Source organism: Camelus ferus, chromosome 33, assembly GCF_009834535.1.
Source record: "Camelus ferus isolate YT-003-E chromosome 33, BCGSAC_Cfer_1.0, whole genome shotgun sequence".
Classification (NCBI taxonomy): domain Eukaryota; kingdom Metazoa; phylum Chordata; class Mammalia; order Artiodactyla; family Camelidae; genus Camelus; species Camelus ferus.
In genome coordinates this window covers 9,309,370-9,335,088 of record NC_045728.1, presented here as the reverse complement: position 1 = coordinate 9,335,088, position 25,719 = coordinate 9,309,370, and the positions used below count along the sequence as shown (strand labels likewise).

General features: G+C 49.0%; 1 protein-coding gene across 1 annotated transcript in view; it reads left to right on the top strand.

Annotated features, from left to right (window-relative positions):
• Window positions 1–24,088, top strand: part of SORL1 (sortilin related receptor 1) — a 147,583-nt gene extending 123,495 nt beyond the window's left edge. The window contains 10 exon segments of the mRNA XM_032472526.1: window positions 2,645–2,727; window positions 3,912–4,008; window positions 5,881–6,065; window positions 9,540–9,659; window positions 10,695–10,859; window positions 12,012–12,186; window positions 13,194–13,300; window positions 15,872–16,064; window positions 18,250–18,462; window positions 19,942–24,088. Coding sequence (XP_032328417.1) covers window positions 2,645–2,727; window positions 3,912–4,008; window positions 5,881–6,065; window positions 9,540–9,659; window positions 10,695–10,859; window positions 12,012–12,186; window positions 13,194–13,300; window positions 15,872–16,064; window positions 18,250–18,462; window positions 19,942–20,009 — 1,406 coding nt within the window. The 3' untranslated portion in view covers window positions 20,010–24,088.
• The last annotated feature ends 1,631 nt before the right edge of the window (window positions 24,089–25,719 follow it).

The following is a 25,719-nucleotide window of genomic DNA, read 5'->3' as shown; positions in this document are numbered from 1 at the left end:
CTGGGAAACAGAGAGGCGTCGATCAGGAAGCTCTCACACAGTCTTTCCCTCCACGACACACGTGCCTTTCTGAGTGCCTCTGTACTGCTGTAGCCACAGAGTCTTTTCGGGTGACCGTTAAACATGTTCCTCTATCCAGAAGTGAGCGTCTGTTACAGTAAAAACATACAAAGGGGTTTCCAATAGGCCGTCCCACACCCAGCCCTTGTTCTCATGCACAGAGTCCAAAATAGAAGGAGTCCCGCCTTCCCAGCCAAGATAAAGATAACTTTGCTCACGTTCATTTAGGTGTTTTTAAGAGTGCGCCATGCTGACACTCACTCCCCATTGGCACTGACCGACGATGCCTGGGAGGTCGTTTCTAGTGCCGGAGTTGCTCAGGGTGAGAGCTGATGGCCGGCCATCACAGGCCTCCGCATCCTCCAGCTCATCTCACTAGACCTCCGAACACTCTAAGACAGGATAAGGTTTGGAAGGAGGTTATGTCACCGGCCACACGGTCAGTGAAGTGACAGAGCTGGAATTGGACCCTCAATCCTCCTGACTGCAGAGTCTGTGCCCTGAACCCCTGTGCCAGCCAGGCAGCGGCTCCCCGTCCCACCCGTGTGCCTCCCCAGGGCAGGATCTGCTCCGGTTTCCTCCACTCCATCACTGGTGCCGAGTAGGAGCCCCTGAAAGAGTGGATGAGCGAGTGAATGGAGCAACTGAATGAAGGCTCTGGTGCCCAGGGAGATAGACGGTGGCTCGTCCTCCAGCCTGGGTGTCCTGGTCTCAGCATTGGCACTTGGGGCTTTCGTTTCTGGCCGTAGTGGGTGTTAAAGCCGGAAGTGTCATGTGGAACAGGACTGGGGGCTTTTACTTTAACCCGAGCCTGGGAGAAATAGGCTCTGGGTCATGGAGAGTCACTATCTGGTTGCCTTTAAGACTTGGGTCATTGACGTCAGGGCAGGGGGCAGCCACGCTTGGTGAAGCCAGTCCTTGGAGCTGGACGCTGTGGGTATTGGAAAAGGTGCACTGAGTTCACACTCCCTTAGAGGTTTGATTGCGGTATAATTTTACTCTATAAAATCACTCAGAACATACTGACCGTACGTACTGAAAAGGAGGGACATTGGAAGGTCATCAGAAAAGCAGGTAGCACCTTGAATTTGTTGTTGCAAGTCACAGCTGGGTTTGAAAATCTCGGTGGTTGCTTCTCTTAAACTCCTTGAATATGACATTGAGGCTGAACCTCAGTTCGTATGTGTTTTGGTTGGGGTGCGTACCAAGGGCAGCTGTGTGCAGAGTGAGAAAGCGGGGTACAAAAACCACGGTGGCGTCACCCAGAAGCACCACCTTCAGTCGCGAACGCAGGGGGTTAAGCATAAAAACAGTGAGAAAAGCCCCCAGTTTTTGAGCACTGCTTTTGCGGGAGCACCTGCTGGTCCTTTTACAAGAATTGATCTCTTTTAATCCCCCTCGACCCTGTGAGTATTCTTACGCTCATCTTGTAGCTGAGGAACCTGGGATTTGGAGAGGATTGTGATCTGTCTCCAGCCACCAGGACTGTAATTCAGGTCAGCTTTACGGCAGGACCTGAACTGTTTTGCTCTGAGCTGGCGCCTGAAAATCCTAACGTCCTTTCTCCTGGTTACTGTGTCCTCCTCAAGCCCACCTCATGGTTGGTCATCTGGAGAGGCTCGTCTGGATTTTGATACATCCCTGCCTCTGAACTACTCCTTTGAGTCTCTCTTGCCTCGCCTGTGTAAGAGGCACATGTGCTGAGAGTCTGACATGCAAGCGGCCACTTAAACACTGTCTCCTGACCGTGTCCGTCCATCACGCCCTCTCAGACCGCACCTGGCAGGCACTGGCAGGCTTCTGGTGGGTAGACCTTCAGTACGGCCAGCACGATGCTCTCCACTTAGAACCAAGAGGGGTCTTTTCTCTCTGCTGCCCTCTTCTTTCCCCTCAGCTCGAGCTCTGGTCTTTTTAAGAGTGCCAGTGGCTTATCAGCTCTTTAATCTGCCACGGGTGGGACCTGATTGGAAAAGGAGAGAAAGGGAATGTTAGCTAAGTGTCGGACACTTGACACACATTATTTTAGTGAGTATTCCCACCTCTGCGAAGTCAAGATGATCTCCTAGTAACCTGCCCTGGGGCACAGCTGCCCAGTGTCTCAGTAGGAATTTGAGCTCCAGTTTGCCAGACTCCAGAGCCCACGTTCCTTTCCGTTTGGCCGCACGTACCTTTGCAAGTTGTGACTTAACGATGTACTCTGCTGTCAACCTTCAAAAAAGGACTTACGGCCACTGGGATTTTCTCGGTGCCAGTGAAGGTGGCTCTCACTGTGATCCCCGCAGCTTCAGAACCAGGCTGAGGCGGGGCCCATGTGGGACACTGACATAATGGAACGTTTCTGCTCAACCTAGTTAGCAGGCTAGTGACGGAGCCCTGACAGTTACGTGTTCACCAGGCAACTGTGGACCCACGCTCAGCGTCAGGACGACGGTGGTAAAAGAGACAGACGACTGAAAACAGCCAAAGAAGTGCCCTTTCTTCCGCCGCTGAAAGACGGCTTTGTCTTTGAGTTAAAAACTGTGAAGTCCTGCCTTCTTCCCTTTTCATTACATGGTTTCTCTTCTTGAATATCTTTTTTTCTCAGTGATTCCACCGCCGAACATTCGCATTGACAGCTATGGCGAAAATTCTCTCAGCTTTACCCTGACCATGGATAGTGACATCAAGGTAATGTTGACACATGACTCCGGGGCTGCAGGGGTGGGGCTCTACCTTGGGCAGGAGCCGATCCGGCCGAGGACACGAGAATTAAGAAAAATGAATGACTCGATCCAGGGAAGCTGAAATCCCACAGCTCAGCTGGTTCTTTCCCCCATGAAGAGCAACTCGAGTCTTCACATGTAATTATTCTGCCTCAGCCTGGTGCCTGTTTTTTTTTTTCCTTTTAAACCTTATAATTAAATGGTTCACAGCTATAGTGCAAATAAAGAGTTGGTGTTAACAGAATATGTACGCCCTGTAATTTTCAGCTTTATTGGATTTCCTGGGGCTGAGCGCTGGTGCAGCGGCTCCCACCGTGAAAGAGAGCCTTGGGAGAGAGAGTCAGACACCTTGGAAGCATACCCACCCAATAGCCTCCTCTTCCAGCACCACCGTCCCCTCTGCCCAGCCCATCTGCAGAGCCAGCTTCATAATTATCTGTGTCCCCATGGTCTCTCCAGTTGAGACCCACCTTCCATCCCTCCCTGTCTGTGACACTGTGGTGGAACTAACAGCCTTCAGAGTCCCTGTGCCATTTACTGAAGTATAATTTGGTGTCATGCTCTTGGCTTCAGAGACAGTTGATGCCGGAAATGGCCTTGCATAGATATAGTATTTGGTCTTGAAGACATTTTGATTTTGTGTATTGTCCGATACTTTTGAAGACCTTTAGATCAAATCCTTCTGTGAGTTCGGGATGTGGAAAAAGTGGTCTTTCCTGACTCGTGGGTATATTCACTCCTGTTAGACAGATCTAACCAAGCCCCTTTTGTGTTGACCTCTCGGCCTTGACTGCAAGGACCACCTGAGCTAAGATTTACCCTTAATTACCATAATCTGATTACCTTTTCAACTTTTCTTCTTTCTGCCTGTTTTAATGGGTTCTGGTCCTTTTATCTTGCATTAACTTTATTCTCTCATCGAATCTGTAAATTGTAAAGGGTCTCACGCCTGTTTTTTAGAAGTAGAGGGAGTGTAACTAAATATTTAATGGTAGCACAAAATGGAACTGGGTTAAGGATCAAAGGACCCAGGCTGTTCCTTGTAAGAAGAGAGATACCTGGGGAACAACAGAAAAAGGCTGCCCTTCGAGTCTCATGTGCTGTGTGAGTGTGTACTGTCCGTGTAACCTGGTGCTTGGCTCTTGGCAGGTGAATGGCTATGTGGTGAACCTCTTCTGGGCATTCGATGCCCATAAACAGGAGAAGAAAACGATGACCTTCCGAGGGAGTGTACTGTCACACAAAGGTAGTGTCCCGGAGCTGGGCGGCGTGTAAGCCGGAAGGAGGGCGGCTCGTGCAGGGCTGCCGGGAACAGGGCGGGAGGGGATCTCCTCTGCAGCCCTTCTCAGTGCACGGGTGCTTGTCCATTGAGGATGCTGTCAGGGACTCCTGAGTCCAGGTGAAGGATGCACTGATGGTTCCCCAAACCCCCTTCTAACTTAGGGACTCCTCATGGAAGTCAGAGGCTTGAGACTTGGAAAAAAAAAAAAAAGCCAGATTAACCCTCTGCAGATGAGTTTGGCCTCCCACAAGCTTAGTTACCCTTCTCTCTTTTTTTTGGTCTGGTTTGCTCCTCCTCTGTGGATACAAGGTAGCGCAGGGCTGGTGCGTAATTGGTGATCAGTCAATGTTTGTGGAACAAATGGTCATCTGGGCGAAGGGAAGAAGGAAGGGGCTCCAGTTCCTCTTGTATCTGTGCAAATAGTTAGTCTCAGTTAAAATTCTCGTATCTGAAAATGGGCTAAAGGAAAGGTTTTTAATTTATTCTCAAAACCTTCAGTGGCCAGGGCTGCCTGTGGATGTTGAGGACGGCATGGAAACTGAAGGTTGCCTAAGGAGGTCGTGCAAGAGTGAAAGAAACACTGAGCACTTACTACATGCAGGCATTTCCCTGGGCGCTCTGAGTGTGGTGCTTTCCCATGACACCCCAAAATAATGCTGCAGGAGGTGCTCACTTTTTGGATGAGAAAAGAAGGTCCGGGGATGGAATGATTCCCTCAGAAGGTGGCAGAGCCAGGATTGGAACCCGCATCTCGTTAATTCCAAAGGCCGGTGTCTCACTGCCTCACTGCTTCATCCATAGGAATTGGCAGAGTCGGGAGCTGAAGTCTTACCAGCCGTTGCCAGAAACACATTAAGGGCTCGCTCCGTGCAAAGCGTCTGCTGAGCACTTACGAGCATTTTCTTTTTCGTTCCCTGCAACAGTCAGCTGCTGTAAGCGCTGTTCCCTTTCCCCGTCTCACCGACCAGGAGACAGACTTAGAGAGTTTGGCAACTTCATCTGTGCTCCTGCAACTACACGGCGTAGACTCAGGCTCGAACCCAAGTCCTGATTCCTCTGAGCGTGGCCTTCTTTTTGTTCACTGCTCTTTTAGTTTTTAATAACATCTCCCCCAATTAGAAAGGGGGCACACGCTTATTACAGAAAATCTAAAAAACAAAAAAACGGTATAATAAAAACTTTAATTTCCTGTTATTTCACTTCCCAGAGGAACCACTTTTAGATTTTTTGGATCTCTCCTAGTTAATATGGTTCTGCTTCACTGATTTCTTTTTTATAAATTTGGAATAATGCTATATATAGTTTTATATTCTGCCTTTTTCACTTAAATAACAGAATTTTCTAGTCTCATTCTATATTTTGAGAAACAACTTTTAGTGGCCATGTAATAGTTCATGGATGGCACATGAAGGCACATAAAAGTTCATGGATGCGCAGTTACTGCCTCTTTGCTGGGCAGTCACATTATGTACACTTTTTTCTACTGAGACAAACACTGATAGACGTCCTGGTTGCGCAGATTTTGCAGTCCCTCTTGTTTAGCTGGATTTAAGGTTATGGAGAATTTCAAGACACACACAAGGCCAAGTGGCTCTCTAGGAGTGTGGTCCCAATTTATATCCCCAAATGGTGAGCTTTACAACAATTCCCCAGTGCCTATGCTGTGTGTTACTTGTAGTCTTTAATAAATAACGCCGAGTGAATTTGTTAAACAATAAAAATCGTACAGCATGTGGGATTCACTTAAGTTGAGAGATTACATTTAAAAGACTAGGCTGTGCTTGTAAAGACTGTATTCTTGACTGCTGCCCCAGCCCCCTGTCCCTGTTTTTTCAGTCGGCAACCTGACAGCTCATACACCCTACGAGATTTCTGCTTGGGCCAAGACCGACCTGGGGGATAGCCCTTTGGCATTCCAGCATGTCACCACCAGAGGAGTCCGCCCACCCGCCCCAAGCCTCAAAGCCAAGGCCATCAATCAGACGGCAGTGGAATGCACCTGGACTGGCCCCAGGAATGTGGTAAGTCGGCCAGGATGACCCGTGCAGAGCAGGGACAGACGGTCCCCGGGTGCTAGGCCGCCCGCCATCTCTAGGACTTTCCTCTCCATTGCTGCTGCTTTTTCTTTCTCACCCCATCACGCTAAACACAAGCTACCCTCCTGGTCCCTTCTGGGTCTCCTTCCTGAGGCACCTGACAGCCCAGCCGCAGCGCACCTTTCTGCAGCCTGGCCTGGCCTCTGAGAGAGAGTCCCTGCTGTGTGCTGTTGCATAGACCGAGCACGAGGAGGGGGTCACTCCTGAGCTCGGAAGGCACCTTGGGTTTGGTGACGAGTCAGCTGCAGTGACAGTGACTAGCCCCTCCCCACCTATGGGGTCCCTTGCCCGTGAGGGGGCTTCTTTGCCTCCCGCTCGTGCCCCACGTCCACCCCACACCGTTCCTTCCAGGGGCCCGGCTGCACCTGTAGGTGGGTCCTTTGTCTTTCACTGTTTTGCCTGCATTTTGATTCACTCGGATTGGGTTTGTGCTGCTTTTTGGGTCTGGTTTTTAGTTCCCACCCTCCCCAGGGTGCACCTTCCCAAGGCTGCTTCCACCCCCCTCCCGCCTCTGCACCGAGGCTTCCCCGGAGGCCTCCCCGCTCCCCGCGCTGAGCAGTCAAGTCCTGCCCTCTTCCGCTTGATCTTGGTCCCTGATGAACCCCTACATATTTATAGCTGGTGCCGCACAGCATCACATCGCCCTGGATACCGAGCATCCTGTTTGATGTCGTCTGTCTACAATTCTCTCCCTCACTGGTTTGTAAGCTCTTGAAGGGCAAGTTTGTTTTCTAAGTTTCCCAAATGGAAAAGCAGACGGAACTAAGCCTGCGATTGAGACTCAGTGAACCCCCAGGGGCCGGTGAGGGAGGCCCTGGCCTGCATCTTGTCTGCTGGGGGCCTCCCCAGTGTGCCCTGGGTGCAGGACTGGTTCTTGGGGGAAGAACCAAGGTTTGCAGGCAACTGTCTGTAGGCTCAGCCGTGCAGAAGGAGGAGGTGACAGTACTGAGCACCCTCTGTGTGCCGGGCACGGTGCCAGCCCTTCACACACGGCCTCCCAGGTGTGCGCCCAGCAGCTCTGGGGGGGTGAATGTTCCCGCTCTGCCGGCGAGGAGGTTGGGGCCTGGAGAGTTGAGGCCAAGTCAGCCATTGACCAAGTTAGCGCTCAGGTCCAGCTCATTTCACAGCCTCGGCTCTGCGGTTGTTCCAGAACCTGATTCTGAGGCAGGGGCAGAGGTGAGAAGGCCCAGAGCACCCCCACCCACCCCCCAAGTCTCCATTTTACCTTCAGGTAGACTCTGCTCACAGAGGGGCCTTTCTGTGTGTCCTCAGCTCAGCCTGCCCCGTCCCACCCGAGCATCCTCATGGGACGGCGTTGTGGACAGAGCATGGGCGCGGGACTTGATTTTAGTGTCTCGTCATGTGTGAACTTGGAGAAGCCAGCTCTGCCTCCTCCTTTCTCAGTCGCTTTCCAAGGGCGACGGGCCTGTGAAACTGTTGTAGGAAAATGGGGTGCGAGAGAACGGTCATGTCCGAGGTCTTAGGAGAGCCCCTGGGATGCACCCGCTAAGTGAGGGTCCTTAGCTTCGAGCAGGAAAGAATTCAAGAGAGAGTCGGAGTAGAGTGAAAGTAGATTTATTCAGGGAGATACATACTCCATAGACAGAGTGTGGGCCCTCGCAGAAGGCGGGAGAGAGAGAGAAGGAGGGAGGGAGGGAGGGAGGTGCAGGGTTGTCAGTTTTAACGTGCTCAGTAACTTCGTGTGCTAACAAGTGGGAGGAAGATTCCAGCTGCTTTGGGGGAGGGGTGGGGATTCTCAGGAACTGGACCGCCGCCCACTTTTTGGCCTCTTCCGTCCAGCCTTGGAGCTGTCTGGCTCCTGGGGGAGGGCCATTTATCATGCTGAGACATTATGATGCGTGTAGAGTGAGGCTCCAGGTCTACTGGGAGTTGAATCTTCTGCAGTAGTCGGGTTTTAATCAGCTCATGTCCTGCCCCCACTGCTTTTCGTGGTTGTGCCCTGGCCCCCTCCCTCCTGTCTCAAAGTCACCTGTAGGAAACTCTCAGCGTGGACCCGTCTTCAGCTCACTGAGGGCTCTGGCGTGTCACTCGCGGTTGTCCCCTCCGCTCGCACTGCCTGTGTGGCGTCCTAGTACCCGCTGGCTCCCTGGGCTCTGAGGACCCCTCTCCTGGCCCCCGGACCCCGCTCCATGTCCTCACTGGGATCAGGCTGCCTGTGCCCCAGGCCCCCTCTGCCACGATGTCCCATCTCACGCTCTGAGCCCTCTGCTTCCCCTATTCCTGCTTCTGCCCCATTTGTCTGGGACATGGAAGCGTCTTCCTACTTGGTTCCCTCCCTCCCAGACGTGCATGGTTTTCTTCAAGTCCCCTGTCTTGCCCGCTCTTGTGCTCTTTGAGAAATTGCCTCTTGTTTCTGCCTTCTGAAGGAAGCTTCCTCAGGCTTACTCTTGGTTATAAATGCTCTCAGCTTCCGCCCTCCCCACTGCCAGGGCCGTCAGAGTTCTTGCTTTAAACTCTGTTTCCCTCGTGGACCAATTAGGGTTAAGAATGGCCACATAGAGCAGGAACTGAGAGGAACAGTGGCTTTCAACAGCTTATTTCCCTTCTCACTGAAAGGTTCGGAGTTGGGAGTCGGGGGCTTCCACAGCCACAGTGCAGTTTGATCCGGGCCCCAGGCCCTGCCCCTCCAGCCCGTGGCACCACCTCGTGGTCCAGGAGGCCTCCTGGAGCCACAGCATCCTCCATGTTTCAGACACCAGGAGGGCAGGAAGAAAGGCTTTCCTCCTACTTGAATGAGCCTCACCGAGGCCCTGCCTGGCATGTCAGCTGACGTCTCACTGACCGGCCCTGTCACATGGCCTCTCCTCCTGAGAGGGAGGTGGGGATGTAGGCGTGTTTCCAGGTAGCATGGCTCACTGAGGACCAGGATTCCACTGAGGAGGAAGGGGAGGTTGGGTACCTGCTGTGCAGTCAGCCGTGTCTGCCCTCCTTCCGTGTGTGCCCTCCACAGGCTCGCACACCTGCCACCCCCTCCCCACATCTGCTAAGCCTTCCGCACCCCCCTTTGCTCTGGTAGGGTGCCCCCACTCCTTATAACCCCTTCTTTTTCCCGGCTTATCATGCAGTCTTCTAGTATAGCATCTGACGTTCTGTATTTGCAACTTCTTACATGTAATTCTGTTTTTCTTCTCTGCCTGGCTCTTCTCAAAAGAGCAATCCCTGAGGACAGAGACCACACCGTATTTATCTTCCTAGGTGGGAATCCACTACCTGGCTCGGTGTTTCTTCTCGGTAAATAGTGATGAGATAGATGTTGGATGAAGACTTCTTTGCGAGCTCTTTTGAAGCGGTTCCCAGGGTCTTAAATTAGGGTTTTCCAAGAGAGTGAGGTCACTGGCCACTGAACTGGTATCCTGTTTTGTTCTCTTCTTTTACCAGGTTTACGGTATTTTCTATGCCACGTCCTTTCTTGACCTCTACCGCAACCCCACAAGCTTGACTACTTCACAGCACAACAAAACAGTCCTTGTCAGTAGGGATGAGCAGTATTTGTTTCTGGTAAGTTTCCTGGACCAGAGTGTACAGAGGAATGTTCTATTTTTAAAGGATGTCTTAATTGCTGGGCTCCTAGCTCAGAGCCAGGACCCGGGGGAGCTGGAGATGTGGATTCCAGGATCCGTGTGTGCGCACGTGTGTATGAGAGAGAGACACACACAGACGATGGTTCCTCTTCTTCACAAGCATCAGGTTTTTACTTGAAACCCTGGGACTCCCTTGTGTAGGATTGGAGACTTGGTAAACAGGTCACGGGACCAGATAAAAGCTTTCGGTGGATTCCACTTCTAGGAATTTAGCCCGCGTGCTTTTACATGTGCGCCAAGGTGTGTGGAAAGACGTGCCTGGCGTACAATGGCTTGTGATAGCAAAAGGTTTGAAACAAATGTCTATCAAGAGAAGACTGCTTAAAAATATCATGGCTTCTCTTTACAATGGAATACGAGGCATCCACCCAACATACATACAGCAAATTAAATGTCATGATTTGGAAAAACCTTTGAGCTATGTTATTAAGTAAAAGAAGGATTGAGCATAATAATATGTGTAATGTTTTCTTATTTGTGTAAAAAAAAAATTAAGAAAAATAGGCTAGGGGAGGGTATAGCTCAGTGGTTAGAGTATGTGCTCGGCATGCAGGAGGTCCTGGGTTCAATCCCCAGTACCGCCGCTAAAATACCTAAGTAGATAAACCTAATTACCTCTCCCCCAACAAATAGAAATTTTTTAAAAAATGTAAAAGATTAAGAAAAATAGACCACACGTACACATGCATGTGTAAGCACACACGCATGTATGAGAATGTCTCTGTGCACACACTTGTATATCTGTGCCTATATTTGCATAGGATGTTTCTGGAAGGAAACACATAAAATCATTGCTCGTACCACCTCTGGGAAAATGGATTAGCGATCTGGGGACTCTTGTACATTTTCTGTATTTCTGTACTCACTGGATTTTAGTTCTGTACGCGTGTCACTGTTCTGTTGAAACCCGGTTTGGTGGCAGCTGCGTGAGCTCACAGGGTGCTTGTTTCAGGTGCGGGTGGTGGTGCCCTACCAGGGACCGTTCTCTGACTACGTCGTGGTGAGGATGGTCCCCGACAGCAGGCTTCCTCCCCGTCACCTGCACGTGGTTCGTACAGGCAAAACCTCCGCTGTCATCAAGTGGGAATCCCCGTACGACTCTCCTGACCAGGACCTGGTGAGCGGCTGGGCGTCCAGGCAGCCTTGCTTCCTCCTTCCTGACGTGGTTTGGGTTGGGTGGGGGTAGATCCTGTAATGGGAAAGAAACCTAGGTCTGCTGGTTGGAGCTCAGCAGGAAGTCTCCCCCCATTTCCGTCTGCCCAAAGACGGGGTCCCTATAGGGGCCTCTTCTCTGTTGTCACTTCTCCATTATTCCTGGCTGCCATATTGGTTTGTCCCTGCTGCTTCTCTGCATTCTCTGCCTTCACAGACAAAGGCCTGCAGGCCAAATCTAGCCCGTGGCCTGTTTTTCTATGTAAGGGTTTATTAGAACCCAGTTTCTCCCATTCGTTTATGCATTATCTGTGGCTGCTCTCATGCCACAAACAGCAGAGTTGAGTTAATTGTGGCAGAGCCCATCTCGCCTTCAAGGTCTAAAATATTTACGATTTGCACCTTTACAAACAAGTTGGCTGGGCCTTGTCCTAAAAGAAGAGGCATCGATTCTAGAGAAAAGCTCCCATTCTCCCTTGCCCCCAGCTACTTTCACCTCCGTCCCCTCCTCTGCCGTCCCCGCTGTCCCAGGAGTGGGTCGTTTTAAATGCTTGATTGCGAGACTCTTCTGGGCTCTCTGTTTTTTTCTTGATGATTGAGTTTCCCGAGCTTGACAGCCTGTCCTTATGTTTTCCCCGTCCCCGTATGTGTGAGAAGCAACCTGGGAGAGAGTAGGTAGGACTTTTGTCCCTTAGAGCTGGGACTGAACATTTTCATTCATTGTCCCCCTCTGACGACATCCTGACACTGTTGCAGGGGTGGGTGGAGGGTCAGAAGTTGAGCGCTGAACTTGGGTTTTTCTCGCCTATTCTAATCTACCTGCTGATGCCACCATAAATGTGGCTTTCCCTAGGGTTACTTTGTTCTGTTTTTTTGGGGGGGGTTGGGGTGGAGATTAAATTGATAATTCTCTGCCCAAGTCTGGGAGTGAATTTGTTATAAGGTGGGACCTGACTGCCCCAGAGGCTTTCCAAAGAACAGAGTCAGAAGTTGGGGCTCAAAATATTGTTGCTGTGGGTCACAGCCATGGACAAACTTAGGTGACATGGTCCCCACTGATCTCCAAAGGGTGAAAAACGCCAAGTTTCTATTAAAAGGTGTCTTTTTCCTGCCCCAGTTATATGCCATTGCAGTTAAAGATCTAATAAGGAAGAGTGACAGGAGCTACAAAGTAAAATCCCGCAACAGTACCGTGGAATACACCCTGAACAAGTTGGAACCTGGAGGGAAATACCACGTCATTGTCCAGCTGGGGAACATGAGCAAGGATTCCAGTATAAAAATTACCACTGGTAAGCAGTGAGTGGAGCCCTTCCTACACAGCAAGGCGCCCCCTGCTGCTGGGACGCCTCTAGACGTGGGATTTCTTTTTTTCTGCTCTTTTAAATTTTTTTTTAAGATGTGGGATTCTATCAGGAATTGCACAGAAAGTGCAGAGACTACCCTCAGTATCCACAGGGGCAGAGCCGGGCAGGGGTGGCGGGGTCTGGGCTGCAGGGTGGTGGCCAGGGCACCGTGGGCGGGGGCGTGGCTGTCATTTTCCACATTCTCTGTCTCCTGTAGTCTCCTCCCCCCTTGCTGGTTTTGGCATTCCCAAGAGAGTTAGGAGATAAAACTGAATATTTGCCACTTAAGGCCAAGCGTTGCATCTGTGCACCTGGACTGAAGTCACGGTGGTTCCTTGTGGCAATAGCATATGCAGAAATGGATGGAGACTGGTAACTGGGTAGTAGATTAAAGTGGGGCTTGCTGCTAGCCCCGGGCTGGCTCAGCAGTCAGGCTCAAGTTCAGAAAGCAGGTTATAAGCCCAGTTATTGGGACAACAGCAGATGGTATCCGGCATGTCTAGGATGGAAGCTAGCAGTGTCCACAGTGGGCCTGGGCCGTACTTTGTGCTCATTCCAGGGCTCTGTCTTCAGGCTGAGCTCCCTAGCCCCTCACTGAGCTCTCAGGCCCCTCTGGCTTTGGGGGTAGGAAAGCAGACTGGAATCAAAGCAGAAATCCAGGCAGATTTTGACGTGGCCGCATCCCTTCCTCCTCCATCTCCACTTGTTTTTGGCCATCCTTGGGTCTAGATACCACCCAGATTTCTTGGCTGAAGATATTATAACAGCAAATGAGATGCCAGTTAAGAGTCTACAATGTGCTAGGCTCTATACGAAGCAGTATGTGTGTTTCATTCCTTCCTTAACCTGTCCCTTCAAGGTTATCACTATTTCACCAACCTTGGATGAACAAGAAAACAGAGACTCAAATGTATAGCCACTAACTGCTTCCCCTTTTCATCTTTAATTTTCAGTTTCATTATCAGCACCCGATGCCTTAAAAATCATAACAGAAAATGACCATGTTCTCCTGTTTTGGAAGAGCCTTGCTTTGAAGGAAAAGAACTTTAATGAGAGCAGGGTAAGTCCCTCCCTCCTTCTCAGTGACTTTGGAAATGTAATTGGAATGCTGTTTTAGAGATGAGCTCGTTAACAGTCTGCGGGCATAGAGAGAGTGCAAAGAAAGAACAGGGCAGGGGAGTGAACTTGAGAATTAGAGGACCATTTTCTGTGGGATCGCTAATTAGCGAAATGTTTATGCTGCCCATTAAAGATGAGAATCTCTGCACTAAGCACTTCGCAGTCCTGAACTCGCCTTCCCTGGAAAGACCGGGAAGTGGGCTGGAGCCCTCACTGTGCTTCCTCAAGCAGGACTGGGGCTCAGCATTAGAACCAAGGGCACCCCATCTTTCCCATGTAGCCTGAGGCCAGGGCTGCCACTTCGGTACCGGGAAACTGAGCTGCACTGTCACCCTGGCATCTCATCCGTTTCTTTTCAGTGAGCGAGAAGCACTTGAAGATGTAGTCTGTTGACATATGAAAAACACCTTGTTTTGTTATCAGCAGACCAATTACTGTATTTATGGCAGGAGAGAGGAGGAGGGTGGCACCAGGGAACTGATTTGCCATGCAGGGGCGCACAGATTCTCGAATGGAGCTGGGCTGGCCCCATCGTCAACAAAGCATGAGCTAAACAGAGACACAGTGAACCCACGGTGTCTACCTCCGGGTCTAGTGTTGACAAGGAGCAGCCCTACGGTGCTAAATAGTCAAAGTGTGAAACCAGGGGCTGAATTAAAGCTAAATTAAAACGGGAAGCTTCTCACAGCTCTCACAACTATGCCATATAAATGTTTACTCAAATACAAAGAAAACTTTCAAATCAATTCAAAACAGAAACACAGTTGGCCCTTGAAAAACACCAGATTGAACCACGCAGGTCCACTTATATGCAAAACCTACACTATTACACGGTCTGTGGTTGGTGGAGTCCAAGGAATGCAGCACCGCGCATACAGAGGGCCAGTTCTAAGTTATTCTCAGATTTTTGACTGCTGGGAGGGTCGGTGCCCCTTACGCCCACGTTGTTACCAGCTGAAGCAGGTAACAAAATTAAAAAGTTTCAAGCATCAGTAAGCAAAAGAAAGTAATGATTTGGCCTCACTGGTAATCTAAACAGCAAAGATACAGTGCTTTCACATTAAATTGGCAAAAGTTTTGGGGGAAGAGTGCTATCGATTTGAGTAATAGTTGGGAAGATGAGTGCCCAGGGAATCTGAATTGATTTAACCTTCTTAAGGTAATAGGTGTCAGAAACATCTAAAGTGTTATATCCTTTGATCCAATAATTCTTCATGGGTTTTATTCTAAGGAAACAGTGTGCATAGAGAATTTCATTTATGACAGCAGGAAGGAGGAGACCCTCCGTATGCCCAACAGGATGGGACTGGTCAAGTAAATTATGAGTGGTTAATGTTTGTGTCATTAAAATTTTTCTCTTTATATCTTTACATATGTTGCAAATGTCCTGCACTGAATATATATTTGATAGAAACTAATAAATCCTAGTTTATGGAAAAGAATGCAGGAATGGGACTCTGGGCAGGTGGTGTTGGGAGGCCCAGTTTGGCAGCTGGCTGTCATCAGAGGATCCTCCCTGGGCAGCAGAAGCCCGGCTCTGTAAAGGTTGGGCCTGCAGGACAGTACTCCCTTCCCAGTGGAGGGTGCTGGCTTAAGCTTGATACGTCCTTCCTCTCCAACTTAGAGTTCAAAGAAGAGGCAGGTCAACAGAATGGGAACCAAGGGGCCAATATGTGGGTACAGATAAGAGAGAAGGTCTTTTGTGTGGTTGGGGCTGTGGGTGGAGGCGGGGGCGTTGCTGGTAGCCTTGACCTGCAATACGTGGAGGTCAGCGGAGAAGCATGGTCGTCAGTCCTGACCCCGGCCAGCGTGCTGGGCTAGGGCTGTTCAGGGGTGACGTTTCCCACACAGGAGTCCGGGACGCTCCCTGAGCCAGCCTGAATGGGAAGCTTATTTCATGCTCCGATGACTGGGGGTCTGAGCCGCCGCTCAGTTCAAAGCCAGGCTGGTCTGGGGCTGAGAGCAGCTCGGACGAGCCAGAAAGCCAGGAGCTCGGAAGTGAGCGGTGAGCTGACAATGGAATTCCCACACGTTCCTCTAAGGAGAAATGTCTTGTTTTAACAGTTACAAGTTCCTTTTTTTACCCCATGGCTGGTGTCCATTGCAGCTTGGATTTATTATTAGTTCAACCCCATTACAGTGCACTGTTGCTGATTTGGCCAGATTCTGCGGGATTTAATATTGCCTGAGACAAGTGGATTGCTGACCAGAGCTTTGAATTCTGTACCAAAATATCTGTTAACATGGCTTTTGTTAAGGCTACGCTGTTCACTTCTACCAGGCAGCTCAGAAGTGGGCTTGGCAATTATCAGAGACACTGGGGATGAGAAAATTCCCATTTTCTGAATCCAGTACCTCAGTGGTAAAGTAAAAAGAACTAGTAAGAAACCCAAAGTGCTTCAGCATCTCTAAAAGCCTAAAATACAGTCTCACCTGAAGTTGGAACCAGCAATAGAAGCTGTTAGGTTCCTTCTTTAACTTCCCAAGTAATTTCTCGTGTGTTTATTTTCAGGGCTATGAGATTCACATGTTTGACAGTGCCATGAACATCACGGCTTACCTTGGGAATACTACAGACAATTTCTTTAAAATTTCCAATCTGAAGTTGGGTCACAATTACACTTTCACTGTCCAGGCACGCTGCCTTTTTGGCAGCCAGATTTGTGGGGAGCCTGCCGTCCTGCTCTATGATGAGTTGGGGTCTGGTAAGTTGCTGTAGTGGCCCGTTCCCGCCTTCAGTTCCGGGGAAATGTTTCCAGGGAGTAGCATGGTTTGATGAACGTGTGTGTTCCTAACACGCACCTAAAATGTTCTTGCAGTTCAAAAGAAAACCATTTATGCATCAGTTTAATTAGGCACTGATTTATTTAACAAATACTTCCTGAGCCAGGCATAGGGTGAGGAGCTGGGATTATGGGGTGACCACATTCTGAATGTAAAACAGAAGAAAGGGAGGTTTTGTTGAAAAAGGAGATTCTGTTTGGGAAGCACTGGGTCAGTGCATTTCGTTCATTTTTGGAGGACCGTTCAGAGCCTCTAACAGGCTAATATTCCCTGTGATTTTCCAAGCCAGCAGATCACCTCATCACAGAGTAACTGATTTCACAGCCGTCCCCTTCATCTTCGCGGTCGGCCTCAGCTCAGAAGCTGAGCTTGGTCTGGGGTCCCTGTCTTCAGGACACTCGCAGATGGCCATGTTGGGCCATGCTGATGGCAGAGGAGAGGAACCTTCCACTTGCCCAGAAATTCTGCTCAGATCGTATTAATAGCTTTGCTGGGATTTCAACAACATTCTGCTGCTGGTCGTTTTAGTTCCGCTTACCCCCAGCCAAGAACTAACCAGCGCTTAAGCTCAAAGTCTTAATGTTAGAGCTGTTGTATGTTCCTCCACGCTTCTTGGGGTGGCTTCCGGTGGAATACTTACCCTTGGCACCTGCCTAAAAGAGGGAGAACTGAGGCTCTGAGAAGGTCCCAACAGAAAACAAACAACCCAACTCTTACTGACCTAGTGTTTCCTAAATAGAACCTCCTTTTTAGTAAAGCCAATCAGAAACCTGCGAAGTAGACTTACGGGAAACTGCTGTGAGGACATCTGCCAGCTGCCTTTGTAAAACCAAGATTGTCAGGCAGGAGAATCTCTCAGGTAGACCCCCCGGTCCACGTCCTGCCCCCTGATGGTCACGTCCCTATGCAACTGGGGCGGGGGCGGAAACTCACTGATTCCTGTCGCCTCTACCAGGCTGCCTTCCTGACTGCTCCAGCCCAGAGCGTTCCCCCAGTGTACCACTTCGCAGTTGGGATTAGGTAGAGACACGGGAAATAAGAGGGGGTAGAGTTTTCCCCGGTAAGTCAGTAGTGAAGGAAGGTAAAGATGTGGATATGGAATTGTTAGGTCAGGCTTGTGGGAAACAGCTGCTGTCTGGCCCATCTATGAGTACCTGTTGGGCTGAATCCCTGGGTAGTTACTGAGCTTCCTCCATGCGCAGAGGCTGGCCCGCACCACCTCACCCTGCACCAGGGGACAGCCTCAGGCCTAGCCAGGCTCCTTGTGGGGATCTAGAAAGTCCACTTTGCTTACTTAGCTAAAACTGACTCCCAGGAGCCAGTTTCCCGCCTCGAGCTCAGACGTTCCCCAGAATTTCTGACATAAAAATCTACCCCTTCCAGGAAGCCTGGCTCTCACCCGACAGCGAGATGGCTCTGCCCCAGATCCCTGTCGCTACAGCTCTTATCAGTGCATCATCATAAAGCGAATATTTAAGGCAGTGGGAAGGGAGCATCACTGTTAGGTTATAGACACCCAAAATGGCCTTGCAAAGAGCTTTTAAAAAATGTTAAATGTATAAGGAAAGGTTCTCTCTCTCACTCTGTTTAAGTTAAAAAAAAAAAAAAACCTCATAAAACTTCATGAGCTGTTAAGTCAGTACTGCACTGAAGGAATCTCGTTTGTATCACTTAATGGAGCTTCAGGTAATTGCAGTTCAGAGTGACTTTGGTGCCAAGTAGGGGGAAATAATTGCAATCTCGTTAATTAGTGGTCTGATTTCACATCCTCTTATGTGAGCCAAGCAAGTGGTCTTAAGTAATAATGCTAATGAAATCAATGTTGATACCCCAACAAAGGTCTCCCTTCCAAGAGATTATCTAAATAACCAACGAGGCAGTGATTAGGAGCCTGATGTAATTACCGTATTTGCATGCACGAGGCCTGCACCCCGTCCGCTGGAGGCAAGGGCTCGGGGAAACATTCGGGCGTCGCGTGCAGGAACGTGCCACCCCCGGCAGGAGATCCAGGTGGCGGGTGGCGGTCGCTTAGCTTTTTTGGTGGGTGGGGTGTTGCGGGGCGGCCCTTTCATAGGAGGCTTACGGGCTGGCCTCGTGCCTCCGCAGGTGGGGACACATCAGCGATCCAGGCTGCCAGGTCCACCGATGTGGCTGCCGTGGTGGTGCCCGTCTTGTTCCTGATCCTGCTGAGCCTGGGCGTCGGGTTTGCCGTCCTGTACACAAAGCACCGGCGGCTGCAGAACAGCTTCACAGCGTTCGCCAACAGCCACTACAGCTCCAGGCTGGGCTCGGCCATCTTCTCCTCCGGGGATGACCTGGGTGAGTGGGGCGGGGGCGGACCCCACAGGAGTCCTTCGGGGGAGGTAGTTAGGTTTACTGATTGATTGGGGGTCCTGGGGATTGAACCCAGGACCTTGTGCATGCTAAGCCCGCCTACCCCTGAGCTACACCTCCCCTCCTTGAGCTCATCTTTTGACGCTGGTGGAGTTCTTCATCCACCAGCGATCCCCCTGCTTTGGGTTGAATCAGTTGGAGCCCTTTGCTTTGAAATCACTCCTAAATTAAAATACCAGTATTCTCGTCAATAGTGTGCTTCTGGCCCGAGACGGGGAGTTTTGTCAAAGGACAGGTAGGAGCTTGCCTTGTACGGGAAGGAGGGATAGACCCTGCACTTCGGGTATTCCCAGGGTATCGGCAGATCCTCAAGAACCTTCAGCGCCTCTCATCCTTCCCAGGCCTAGAAGTCTGACATCTCTGGAGATTTTAGTCAAGACAGAAAGCTGTGCTTTTCCCATGGGCTTCTGTCCAAAGAAACCCTTCCCATCTTGCCGTTTCTCTTCCTGATTGCTAGCACGCCCTCAGTTCTTTCCCTGTCGATAGCACGTGGCACGGGAGAAGGAAGGAAAAGTCCCTTTTAGAGCTGTCTGCACGCTGCAGTCGCCGAACGCTCATAGAGCTAGTAGCCACTCCCTAAGTACAGTTAAGTCCGTATGTTTTGGGACCTTCCCCAAACTCAGGCTTGTCCAAACTCAGACTGCTGAATGTAAGTTGATTTTTTTTTAACATATTCATCTTTCCTGTAAGCTAGTTGCAGTTTTGTTGTTGTTTATAAAGACATTTCTGGATTCCCTTCTCACTGATGACTTGATAGTAGCTCCTCTCCCTTTTTTTTTTCTGTCTCTTTTCTTGCTTTCTTACAAGCGCTTGGACTGCCTTGCATGAAGAGGGTGGGTTCTTTGCTTCTGTTCTTGGGGGCGAGAGGAGTCTGCCCACCCTGGTGCTGAGTAATGATCACTGAATGCGGGTCAGCACTTAGATGCACAGGATGGTACCAGGGGCCACGGAGGGACAGCCATTAGTCTGGGAGCCTGTCCTCCAAGTGCCTAAGCCCCTCTACGACCCTGTTCTTCGCGAGCAGTGTGGGTTCAGAGGAGAGAACAGACGGTGACGTTCACTTACTCTGCTAGCACGGGGTGTGGATAACTCAAACTGGGCAACTAAAACCGCCCATCGGACTTCTGGGTAGGTAATAAAATCCTCCTCCTTACAAGATTTACTTTCCTTGTTTGGTTCAAACCACCACTAAAATAGGCTTGGCCGCCCGTTGATGGGGAACGGGGACCCAAGGGTGTCAGAGAGAAGCCGGGCTGGTTTCAGCATTGATGCTTATGCCTGTGGGCTCTGGTGCTGACTCTTCTGGCTGGGGCTTGTTTGTGACAGGGGTGGGGGGCCGCGGGGGAGGTGGGGCTGGGCGGAAGTGTGCTGGAACTCATCGAGGACTGATGGTTTTGCCTTTAGGGGAGGACGATGAAGATGCTCCGATGATAACTGGATTTTCCGACGACGTCCCCATGGTGATAGCATGAAGAAGCTTTCCTCACTAGAAACCAAATGGTGTAAATATTTTATTTGATAAAGATAGTTGATGGTTTATTTTAAAAGATGCACTTTGAGTTGCAATATGTTATTTTTATATGGGCCAAAAAGAAAACAAAACAAAAAAAAAAAAAAGGAAAGAAAAGAATGAATAAACTTTGTTGGAATCAACTGTGAACTTTAAACCAGGTTGATTTTAGTAACCAAACTGCTTTGATTTGGTATTAGTGTCGTCTTCCAGGGCTGTGCTTACTGGGCATGCTTTTAAGTCTGTGAGATAATTTTGGTTCAATAAATTGGCCATTCTTTTTATTTTTCTAAGGCACAGAAATGTGTTTAATAAAAACATCGAGAGAGTGATGGGCAGAACCCCTTCTCCTTGAAAGTATGCTCAAGTCTAAAGCTTTGTTTGCATTTAGTTGCTGTGAAAGTGTTTGGGTGAGTGATGGGGGCAAGGTTCTTCTATGTTATTTTGTTAATTTATTGGGACTCTGTATGGGGCAAGGCTTTAGTGGTCATCTGACACCACACGTGTTACGAGCCGCTCGCCTGCAGGGTCGGGGGGCGAGGAACAGAAGCTGTTTTGTCACCATTGCGGATACGATCTCTTTTTATTCACCCGTGTGTCACCCAGTGGTATTTGGCAGGAGAGCATAGTGAGTCATTGCTCCATTTCAATTAAACAAGAGTTGCAGCCTGAGAAGCCCTGCAAGCAACAGCTTCCTCTCTTCCATGAATCGATGGACACTTGCTGGACACGCCTCTGTACAAGATGCAGCTTTCCAAGCTGCAACATGATAACACTGCTGTATTATACACTGGTGTCATTGTCGTTGCAAAAATTTGCTCTGGTTGTGGGAGAGAGTTCTAGATCTGTGCCATGATAGCTACACTGGCAGATATGGTACCTAGTTTTTCCTTTTCTGATTGTTTGATTTTTTGTTGTTGTTGTTCTTACTTACCACTGAAGAATCTCGAATGTAAAGTTTTGTATTTGTGTTGAGGTGGCCGCTTACTGTCCTTAAAAATCCATACTGATATATGCAGTCATTTTGAATTGGGTCAGTGCCTTCCTTCTTTCCTCCTTTCTTCTCTTCTTCCACCTCCCTTGCCTGGACCCCGTCCCCTGACCCCCGCCCAATTTAAAGAGAAAGCGCTGTTTACTCTTAACAGAGATGCAGGAGATGCCCGAGTTTGAGACCCTTCAGCCCAGCCCACAGCGGACACTAGAGTTCATGTTCTCTGTCAAATCGGCTGGGCTGTTTCCCTCTGCCTTTCAGTGCCTCCCCTGCATTCAAGCTGTGGCCACTTGGTAGGTATGTGGAATCCGCTGGAGACTGATGCCCACGCTTTAGAGCTAGTGTTGGAAGCACCGGTGCCTAGCATTGGTGTGACGCCTACTGTATGCACCCCAGCCAAGAAGCAGTGAGCTCGGGGGGGGGGGGGTCATGCTTCTGCGTGTGCGTCCTTTATCCACAAGCTTTGTCACAACCCCATCTCCTCTTAGATGTACTGCATCCCCCTCACAAAGTATTTGCTTTCTTTTCACCAAAAGTATCATTCTTAGGTGATAATATAGTTTTGTTCTGCCTAGGTAGTGTTTGGGAAACAAAGAGCTGATTAAATTTTTTTTAAGTTTAAAAATTTTATTTGTGTATATATGTATATTTTGATGGCGGAGTGTTTTCAGTTGTACGCGTTCAGGATGTCGTGTGGGTGAGGCTCCGTATCATTTCAACAAGAGGTTGTAAAAATAATGAGCCTTCCTTCCAGCATGTTTTTTCTTCTTTCCTCTCTCTCTCCTGTGTTATCTTTTTAAAGACTGGAGTTTCGTTGGCTTTATCTTGTCTTACTTCGGAGTTTCCTGCAAAACTTCAAGCCCCACCACGTCCCCTTTAATAAGCACTTTAAGTAACTGAAAGGTTAACGATCTGGTGGGAGGCAAGTCATTTAATCGAACCACTAGAAAGTGTTTTTTCTTCCTTTCTTTTTTCTGCCAACTTTTTGGTGGCATTTGTGAAAGCTGATATAAAAGGCTCTGAGACTTTATATTCATTTTTCCCACAGGCAAGCCTTTGTACAGAGCATATGTCTCCGGTTGGCAACTTGAGATATTTCTGAGCATCCAGTTCTCACTCCCAGTGCCTCCCAATGCTTAGTGCACCGTACTGTACAGACTGGCCATCACCCCTCTCCTTGGAAAATGCCACTGGGCTGTTTGAGGAAAAGCAGCCTTTTAGGGCTAGAGTATTTTATATAAACAGAAGAGCTAAATTCCTGAATAGATGCAGCTATGTGTAAATTGTATATTTTTATGAACTCTTGAGGCATGCACTCCACTCCCCTCTGCTGCAGCGCTGTGAGGTTTGGATGTATATGTATACGCCGTCTGCAAGAGTCCAGAGGTTGGAGTGACCATAGAAAATGAGAAGAAAAACTACATGGAACCTTTGCAGGTGACCAGATCATTGTCTTCACTGTGACCAATTGGAGCCCCTGGTTGTTTTAGGAAGAAGGAAGGGGCTTTTGTACCTCACTGGAGGTGCTACCTCCAAAGTTCACACTGTACAGGGAAAAGGTTTTATTTCCTCCCAGGATGCACTAGAACGTCAGAAGCCCACGTTTGTGCGCCCGTGACGGACCACGAGTGGGCGGCGACAGTTTGGTGGGCAGGGGGATTGTGTACAGATTTTCTCTGGAAGCGGGTTTGCCCCTTTATGTATTGAATGCCCTTCAAGCCTTATGAGATGTGGGTCCACGTGGGTAAAGTAACAGAGTAGAGTTCTGCAGAGGAGTCCGGGGGGAGGCCACACCTACGCAGACCCTTTTCCAGACAGGTGGGGAGTGTCGGTGACTGCTGGCTGCCCTGGCAGGCTGGGTGGATCGTTACAAAGCTGGGTAACTGGTTGGCACTTGTGACTTTGGGAAGAGGGGTTTCTCAGGTTCCATCCCTGGTCGTGTCACTGGGGGTGTTTGGATGGGACAGGTGTGAGACACAAGCTGTGTGTTCTCTCTGCCCATCGTGTGTAATGCACTAGATTAAGCTCTACTTCAGCAATTTAAGGAACGTACCCCTTCCCAAACCCGTGGACATTTGGTGGGGGGCAGGCACTGAAGACTCCTGCCTTCAGAGAGCCACCCACCGGTCGCTCTCCATCTAGTGAGATCCTCCTGTCCGGTTTGGTTGGTCACTTTCCCACTAAGGACATCGTGGTGAATCCCTGAGATGTTTGTCTTCCTTCGGCAGAGAGTCAGGAGGTCCCTCAGAGAAGGGATTCAGGGGTATCAGCAAACGGAACACCCATCTCCATATTGATTTTAGGAACTGACTCTAAAACTCTGTGCGGGATCTTCACTTGTGTTGGGGCTGTATCGACATTCCTATTAGATTATTTTTCTTAAAGGAAGTGTGTGCTGCCTTTCAGGTACAATTTTTGTGTAATAAAAGCCAGTGCATTAAGTTTATATAGACTACTTTCTATGCAAGACTGAGAGATGGAAATGGAACAGATGGCAAGAGGTTACGTGTACTGTTGGCTACACGGACAATAAGCATGTTTTCAGAAGGGGTACCACCAGCGAACATGGGTCAAGGGAGAACAGGATGTAGATATGTTTCTGCCCACTCATTTTGAGCAGCCATATTATGAATTAAATCATCAGAGCCAAGTAACCCAAGAGTGGTATTAGTCTCATGTGTAATAGCTCAAATGGGTCAAGTCTGAAGGCTGAAGAGGAACATTATTCTCAGAGATTCCATGTCATTTCTCATTGAAAGACTCTTGTTATGAATTATTAGAAACTTTAGGCAAAATCAAAGGCATTTGCAGCAAAATAAAGGCCTACTCTGCTCTTATTTAAAGTGAAACACTGTATCCTTGTTTCTCTCCAAAGTGAAATTAGATGCTTATGATTTCAGCTGCCTTGATAAGTTTCCAAATCACTTGATTGATGCTGAAGATTTTACTGTTATTGTCGCACAGTTTTAAGATCACTTTTGTCTCAATGTCAACTTTTTTCACTGAATAAAAACCTAACTGGGTCAAGAAAACACCTATTTGAAAATCCACTCTTTCCGCGTGTCTCGAGTTGTTCTTTTGGGTGCAGTCAAGGTGGTTAATACGGTCTCCGAACACCATTTGATTTGTCTGTCTTAAAAGGATGTTTATTTCCTCGATGAGAGAACACTAAGACCTGGAGTAATTTTGTTATTAACAAGCCGGTCTCCGATGGTGGCTCCTTGAAGAACACGATGTCGTTGTGTTGGCTGAGGGGTGGGGAGGTGTGGCGGCTGTTTTGAAGTAAATAAAATTATTCTGCGGGGGCAACGACTAGTGGCTCCCTTAAAGCTGTAACTACGTTTGCTGAGAGACAATTTGCTAAGAAGGCAATTTTCAAGTTCTAAGCGAAGAAGGCACAGCAGTGTGACGAGCTGGGTGTCCGTGAGCACTTTCGGGAGGTTTCCACGGGCAATGAGGTCTCTGAAGGATGCTGCCTTTTCTTGTGATCTGTGAATGGAAGGTAGACGGACCTATAAGTCAGAATTGGAGAGTTTGGAATGGGATTGGGGAGGGAGGAGGGTGGTGAGGCAGGAGGTTTTGGCATAACATCTTCCAGTATGCTGCTTTTGTTTAAATATTAAGCCAAAATAAATCTCTGAAGCATTATCATCCCGTCCCTAGGTGAGGATACCTGCCTCCTGGGCAGGGATGAGTGTTCCTGGTCATGACCGAGCCCTTATGTTTCCAGCTTAGATAACTGGTTTTGTAAACACATGACAGTTATCTCTCGAGGGCACGCGCACCTTAATGAAGCTTGTGAGACTGATATGCAACTAAATAATGCCCATTTGTTAACTCAGCATGGGAAATGGTCCTCTCAGCAGGTGGGCGTGGCCAGTGTGTTCTCCCCACCTGGGGAGCCCTAACCAGGAAGCCAGCTACAATGGGCAGGTTGCTGGGTGAGCTGGGACGCAGAGCAAAGCAAGTGGGAGAGGTCTGGGCATAAACAGTGGCTGCCCAGTAAAGAATGGACAATGCGTGATTGATATTCCAGTCCAGGAACAATCTGCTCCATGTGAACTTGGTATTTGAAACCTTCAGGTTACAACTTCCTGTATCCATTTCTAGTTAAGAAAGATCTTGACAACACTACCTGAATCCTCAAAGTCCCTTTGCTAAAGTTTCCTCTGGATGGAGCCTGATTACTGCCCGGATCTGCCGCTCTGACTCATCTTCTCCTGCGTTTGGTGGTTGAATACACTTCTCCCCTAAGACATTCTATAGCTGATGTTAATAATGCTTTCATACTAGGTTATAATAAAATCTTCCTGGCTCGAAAGCCATTGTTTCTGTAAGATTATTCTGCCTATTATGTGTTGATTTAAAGTGTAACTCTAAGAGGACACTGTTTTTGAGTCCTTGGTGACATAATGTAGCCCCCCAAATTCTGCCTACATGTGTCAGCTATGAGTATCTGGTTCTCTGGCCCACAGCAAATTAAAAACAGAAAGAGACAACAATAAAAGAAAAACTAAAAATACCCCTACCCTGTGATCCAGCAGTCTCACTACTGGGCATATATTCAGAAGTGACTCTAATTTGAAAAGATACATGCACCCCAATGTTCACAGTAGCCTATTTACAATAGCCAAGACGTGGAAGCAACCTAAATGTACATCGACAGATGACTGGATAAAGA